Below are 7,500 nucleotides of genomic sequence, written 5' to 3' on the forward strand. Positions count from 1 at the left end.
TATATATATATATATATATATAATTATATATTTATTTATTTATACAGTATATTTATAACTATGTATATTTTTATTTATTTATATATATATATAAATATAAATAGTGATGTAGATGTGTTGTATTGATAAAGAGTTGTTTTCTAAAGTTTGACACCAAAAATCAGCAGTTTATTCAAACGCTAACAGATGATTTAATACAACCTGTCTGTCTGTCTGTCTGTCTGTCTATCTGTCTACCTGTCTGTCTGTCTGTCTGTCTTTCTCTCTCTCTGTCTCTCTGTCTGTCTGTCTGTCTGTCTTTCTCTCTCTCTGTCTGTCTGTCTGTCTGTCTGTCTTTCTCTCTCTCTGTCTCTCTGTCTGTCTGTCTCTCTCTCTGTCTGTCTGTCTGTCTGTCTTTCTCTGTCTCTCTGTCTGTCTGTCTGTCTGCCTGTCTGCCTGTCTGTCTGTCTGTCTGTCTTTCTGTCTGTCTGTCTCTCTCTCTCTGTCTGTCTGTCTGTCTGTCTGTCTGTCTGTCGTTCTGCCTGTCTTTCTCTCTGTCTGTCTGTCTGTCTCTCTGTCTTTCTCTCCATCTGTCTGTCTTTCTCTCTGTCTGTCTCTCTCTCTGTCTGTCTGTCTGTCTGCCTGTCTGCCTGTCTGTCTGTCTGTCTGTCTGTCTGTCTCTCTGTCTGTCTGTCTGTCTGCCTGTCTGTCTCTCTGTCTGTCTGCCTGTCTGTCTGTCTGTCTGTCTGTCTGTCTGTCTGTCTGCCTGTCTGTCTCTCTGTCTGTCTGTCTGTCAGACCTTTGGGAAGATAGCGATGCAGGATTACACTCAGATCAACAGGAACAACAACTTCCAGACGTTTCCTCAGGCCGTTCTCCTGCTTTTCAGGTCAGATCCTCCTCGTCTTTTTTTTCATAGTGACGGTGAGAAAACTGAAAAACATTATCCAGTTGCATTATGGGAAATGTGTCCACCGCTGCTGCAGGTGTGCGACAGGTGAGGCGTGGCAGGAGATCATGTTGGCGAGTCTTCCAGGGAAACGCTGCGACCCCGAGTCAGACTGCGAACCAGGAGAAGAGTTCACCTGCGGCAGCAACTTCGCCATCGTTTACTTCATCAGCTTCTTCATGCTGTGTGCTTTCCTGGTGAGAGCACACACACACACACACACACACACGTACTGTACACACACACACACACACACACACACACACACACACACACACACACACACTGACTGTCTGTGTCTCCTTTAGATCATTAACCTTTTCGTCGCCGTCATCATGGACAACTTTGACTATCTGACACGTGATTGGTCGATTCTGGGACCGCATCATCTGGACGAGTTCAAAAGGATCTGGTCTGAATACGATCCAGAGGCCAAGTATGTCTGTCACACTGTTAGCTTAGCTTAGCACAAAGACTGTAAGCAGGGGGAAACTGTTAGCCTAGCTTAGCAGAAGGACTATAAGCAGGGGGAAACTGTTAGCCTAGTTTAGCGCAAAGACTGTATTCAGGGGGAAACAGTTAGACTAGCTTAGCACAAAGACTGTAAGCAGGGGGAAACTGTTAGCCTAGCTTAGCACAAAGACTGTAAGCAGGAGGAAACTGTTAGACTAGCTTAGCACAAAGACTGTAAGAAGAAGGAAAATGTTAGCCTAGCTTAGAAGAAAGACTATAAGCAGGGGGAAGCTGTTAGCCTAGCTTAGCAGAAGGACTGTAAGAAGAAGGAAACGGTTAGCCTAGCTTAGCACAAAGATGATAAGCAGAAGGAAACTGTTAGCCTAGCTTAGCACAAAGACTGTAAGCAGGGGGAAACTGTTAGCCTAGCTTAGCAGAAAGACTGTATTTGGTAGACGTCAGTAATAGGAGCCTTTCTGCACTTTTGATACTTTAAGTACACTTTGTTGCTAATATTTCTGTTACTTTTACTTGTTATTCAGTGTTTTTATAGCATTACCACCCTGACTTCAGGACTGAATACTTCTTTCACCGTGTGTTTTAGTATTCTCATCTTTAGGGGTTGTGTTTTTTTATTCAATTTAACTCTACATGTATTTTATTGTGTTGTATTATATCATATTATAAGTTATTGTTTTGTATTCTGGTCCCTCAGAGGTCGTATTAAACACCTGGACGTCGTTGCTCTGCTCAGGAGGATTCAGCCTCCTCTGGGTTTTGGGAAACTCTGTCCTCACAGAGTGGCCTGTAAGGTAAAATGATCTGGAGTTATTATTATTATTATTATTATTATTATTATGAACGAATGCAGGAACAAACATATTTAAACGATCATCATGATATTTCATCTCTGTGGCGTCCCACAGGGCTCCGGTTTGGATCCTATGATTTTGTTCATATCAGGCTACAAAACACTTTTACTGTTGTTTTTGAACATAAACTGATGATTTTATTTTCTACATTAATCGTTCTTTGTTTGTTTGTTTATTTTGTATAAATCGTGACAGTAGTGAGAGAAGAATATTTATTTTGCGTGCATGAATGTTTAACGTAAATCAAGCTATCGGATAAATATTATGGAGCGGAACAAAACACTAGTACCTCAAAACTGGACTTGGACTTGAGTGAAAGTACTGAGTCCTTCTTGTCTGTGTATTAGAAACCCGTACAGACCATAATATGTGTTCACGTGCGTTCCTCTCAGCGCCTCGTAGCCATGAACATGCCTCTGAACGCCGACGGGATGGTGACCTTTAACGCCACGCTCTTTGCTCTGGTTCGCACCGCCCTCAAGATCAAGACCGAAGGTATCTGATTGGTCCGCAGGCTCACCTGTCTGTTGTGTTATGAAGATATAACTTTCAGATCAACAGCAGCATCATCGTAATATATATCTGGCCCCGCCCATTGCCTGCTGTTGCTAGGTAACCCTGACCAGGAGAACGAGGAGCTGAGGGGGATCATTAAGAAGATCTGGAAGAGGATGAAACCAAAACTACTGGACGAAGTAATTCCACCACATGAAGGTACTACTGATATTACAACAACTACTGATGCTACAACAACTACTGACACTACAACAACTACTGCTACTACAACAACTACTGATGCTACAACTAATACTGATACTACAACAACTACTACTGATACTACAACAACTACTACTGATGCTACAACAACTACTACTGATATTACAACAACTACTGATGCTACAACAACTACTGATACTACAACAACTACTGATGCTACAACAACTACTGATACTACAACTACTACTACTGATACTACAACAACTACTACTGATGCTACAACAACTACTGCTGATGCTACAACTAATACTGATACTACAACAACTACTACTGATACTACAACAACTACTGATACTACAACAACTACTGATACTACAACTACTACTGATACTACAACAACTACTGATACTGCAACAACTACTGATGCTACAACAACTACTACTGACACTACAACAACTACTACTGATGCTACAACAACTACTGATACTACAACAACTACTACTGAAACTACAACAACAACTACTACTGATACTACAACAACTACTGATACTACAACAACTACTGATACTACAACAACTACTACTGAAACTACAACAACAACTACTACTGATACTACAACAACTACTGATGCTACAAACAACAACAACTACTGATGCTACAACAACTACTACTGACTCTTCAACAACTAGTACTGATGCTACAACAACTACTGAAACTACAACAACTACTACTGATGCTACAACAACTACTGATACTACAACAACTACTGATACTACAACAACTACTGATGCTACAACAACAACTACTACTACTAGTGACACTACAACAACTACTACAGACTCTTCAACAACTAGTACTGATACTACAACAACTACTGCTGATTAGCAACTACTACTGATGCTACAACAACTACTGATACTACAACAACAACAACTCACACTAAAACAATAACTACTGACACTACAACAACCACTGACACTAAAGTCCCACCCGTGCTGCTGCTGACCTGTGTTGTCGTCCTGCAGAGGAGGAAGTGACCGTGGGGAAGTTCTACGCGACCTTCCTGATCCAGGATTACTTCAGGAAGTTCAGGAAGAGGAAGGAGAAAGGAGACCTGACGGGAGAGGACGACACCACCAACCCCTCTGCCATCCAGGTCCGTCAGTCTGTCTGTCTGTCTCTCTGTCTGCCTGTCTTTCCCTCTGTCTGTCTGTCTGTTTCTCACACTTCACCACCGTGTGTGTGTGTGTGTGTGTGTGTGTGTGTGTGTGTGTGTGTGTGTGTGTGTGTGTGTGTGTGTGTGTGTGTGTGTGTGTGTGTGTGTGTGTGTGTGTGTGTGTGTGTGTGTGTGTGTGTGTGTGTGTGTGTGTGTGTGTGTGTGTGTTGCAGCTGTGTAAAGCCGGTCTACAGACTCTGCAGGATCTGGGTCCTGAGATGCGTCTGGCTCTGAACGAGGACCTGGAGGACGAGGTCCCGATGGAGGACGAGGAGCAGGAGGAGGACGCTGCATACCAGGTCTTTATTGAACTGTCTGTCTGTTCGTCTGTCTTTCTCTCTGTCTGTCTGGCTGTCTTTCTCTCTGTCCGTCTGTCTGTCTGTCTTTCTCTCTCTCTGTCTGTCTGTCTGCCTGTCTGTCTTTCTCTCTCTCTGTCTTTCTCTCTGTCCGTCCGTCTGTCTTTCTCTCTCTCTGTCTTTCTCTCTGTCTGTCTTTCTCTCTGTCTTTCTCTCTGTCCGTCCGTCTGTCTTTCTCTCTCTCTGTCTTTATCTCTGTCTCTCTGTCTGTCTGTCTCTCTGTCTCTCTGTCTGTCTTTCTGTCTGTCTGTCTGTCTCTCTCTGTCTGTCTGTCTCTCTGTCTTTCTCTCTCTCTGTCTCTCTGTCTGTCTGTCTGTCTCTCTGTCTGCCTGTCTTTCTCTCTGTCCATCTGTCTTTCTCTCTCTCTTTCTGTCTGTCTGTCTGTCTCTCTGTCTTTCTCTCTGTCTGCCTGTCTGTCTCTCTCTCTCTCTGTCTGTCTGTCTGTAATCAGCTGATGTGTCTCTGCAGAGTGAAAACGGTTTCGGACCAGAGAAAGATCGACGCGGCTCCATACTGACCACGCCCACTGGTAACCAGCATTACATCATGTGACTTCACACGTTACCGTGGTTAAATTAAGAGTCACTAGATAACAAAACAATAGATATAAGTGATTATGAGACATCAGATTTATTATAACTCGAGTTAAATGAGATGAAACGGTTGAATAATGTTGAAATATTACGAAGAACAGACGTCCAGCAGAAGTCTGTCTGTCTGCAGGTCCTGGGGGAGTCGTGGGGGACGGCGGCGTGTCCAACGGAGGTCTGGTCCACCGGGTCGGTTCTCTCACCAAAATGCCGAACGGCAGCGAACACGACGAACTCGTTCGCCGCGCAGACAACACGAGGTCATCCGTCAATCATGCCCATCACCGCCGACCGTCAGTGAAGAACGGCGTGCTGGACCACGCCCACAAGAGACCGTCATACCACAAATATGCAAGGTACTGCAAAACACCCAGTGCTGTAAAACACACAGTACTGCAGTACAGTGCTATAAAACATTAAGTGCTGCAGTAAAAGTGCTGTAAAACATTAAGTACTGCAGTGAAAGTGCTGTAAAACACTCAGTACTGCAGTAAAAGTGCTATAAAACACTCAGTACACAGTATAAGTGCTGTAAAACACTAAGTACTGCAGTATAAGTGCTGTAAAACACTCAATATTGCAGTAAACGTGCCGTAAAACATTAAGTACTGCAGTAAAAGTGCTGTAAAACACTGAGTACTGCAGTAAAAGTGCTGTAAAACATTCAGTACTGAAGTATAAGTGCTGTAAAACTTTCAGTACTGCAGTAAAAGTGCTGTAAAACATGCAGTATTGCAGTAAAAGTGCTGTAAAACATTAAGTACTGCAGTAAACATGCTGTAAAACACATAGTACTGCAGTAAAAGTGCTGTAAAACACTCAGTACTGCAGTAAAAGTGCTGTAAAACATTAAGTACTGCAGTAAAAGTGCTGCAAAACACACAGTACTGCAGTAAAAGTGCTGTAAAACGTTAAGTACTGCAGTAAAAGTGCTGCAAAACACTAAGTACTATAGTATAAGTGCTGTAAAACACTAAGTACTGCAGTATAAGTGCTGTAAAACATTTAGTACTGCAGTATAAGTGCTGTAAAACATTCAGTACTGCAGTAAAAGTGCTGCAAAACACTAAGTACTATAGTATAAGTGCTGTAAAACATTCAGTACTGCAGTATAAGTGCTGTAAAACATTAAGTACTGCAGTAAAAGTGCTGTAAAACACTCAGTACTGCAGTAAAAGTGCTGTAAAACATTAAGTACTGCAGTAAAAGTGCTGCAAAACACACAGTACTGCAGTAAAAGTGCTGTAAAACGTTAAGTACTGCAGTAAAAGTGCTGTAAAACATTAAGTACTGCAGTGAAAGTGCTGTAAAACATTCAGTACTGCAGTATAAGTGCTGTAAAACATTAAGTACTGCAGTAAAAGTGCTGTAAAACAGTGTAATGAGACGTCTCAGCCAATCACAGTGTGTCGTTGTGCAGGAGAGACTCCAGAGACAGATACTGGAGGAACGGAGACACGGAGGCCTACGGAGAGCAGGGGTACTACAGCCGAGAGGAGGACAACGACAGCATCACCTCCAGAGACAGGTACTGAGAGACAGACAGGTACAGAGAGAGAGACAGGTACTGGGAGACAGACAGGTACTGAGACAGACAGGTACTGAGAGACAGACAGGTACAGAGAGAGAGACACAGAGAGAGACAGGCACTGGGAGACAGACAGGTACTGAGAGACAGACAGGTACAGAGAGAGAGACACAGAGAGAGACAGGTACTGGGAGACAGGTACTGAGAGAGAGACAGGTACAGTGAGACAGACAGGTACTGGGAGAGAGAGAGACACAGAGAGAGAGAGACAGGGACAGACAGACAAACAGGGAAAGATAGACAGGTACAGACAGACAGACAGACAGACAGGTACAGACAGACAGACGGACAGGTACAGACAGACAGACAGGTACAGACAGACAGACAGACAGACAGGTACAGACAGGTACAGACAGACAGACAGACAGGTACAGACAGACAGGTACACACAGACAGACAGGTACAGACAGGTACACACAGACAGACAGGTACAGACAGACAGGTACAGACGGGTACACACAGACAGACAGGTACAGACAGGTACACACAGACAGACGGACAGGTACAGACAGACAGGTACACACAGACAGACAGGTACAGACAGACAGATGGACAGACAGGTATAGACAGACAGGTACAGACAGACAGATGGACAGACAGGTATAGACAGACAGGTACAGACAGACAGGTACTGGCAGACAGACACGTACAGTCAGACAGGTACAGACAGACAGGTACAGTCAGACAGGTATGGACAGACAGGCACAGACAGACAGGTACAGACAGACAGGTACAGTCAGACAGGTATGGACAGACAGGCACAGACAGACAGACAGACAG

At 43.7% G+C, this 7,500-nt stretch overlaps 1 protein-coding gene across 1 annotated transcript in view; it reads left to right on the forward strand.

Moving 5' to 3' along the window:
* The window catches only part of cacna1fb (calcium channel, voltage-dependent, L type, alpha 1F subunit), a gene marked incomplete at both ends in the record, with an annotated part of 42,021 nt that overhangs the window by 30,995 nt on the left and 3,526 nt on the right, over positions 1-7,500 (forward strand). The window contains 11 exons of the mRNA XM_083920285.1: positions 777-868; positions 966-1,125; positions 1,237-1,364; positions 2,097-2,193; positions 2,646-2,748; positions 2,866-2,967; positions 3,996-4,126; positions 4,360-4,485; positions 5,011-5,071; positions 5,266-5,488; positions 6,553-6,660. Coding sequence (XP_083776411.1) covers positions 777-868; positions 966-1,125; positions 1,237-1,364; positions 2,097-2,193; positions 2,646-2,748; positions 2,866-2,967; positions 3,996-4,126; positions 4,360-4,485; positions 5,011-5,071; positions 5,266-5,488; positions 6,553-6,660 — 1,331 coding nt within the window. The remainder of the gene's footprint in view (positions 1-776; positions 869-965; positions 1,126-1,236; positions 1,365-2,096; positions 2,194-2,645; positions 2,749-2,865; positions 2,968-3,995; positions 4,127-4,359; positions 4,486-5,010; positions 5,072-5,265; positions 5,489-6,552; positions 6,661-7,500) is intronic.

Source organism: Echiichthys vipera, assembly GCF_963691815.1.
Source record: "Echiichthys vipera genome assembly, chromosome: 9".
In the NCBI taxonomy this organism is placed as follows: Eukaryota; Metazoa; Chordata; class Actinopteri; order Perciformes; family Trachinidae; genus Echiichthys; species Echiichthys vipera.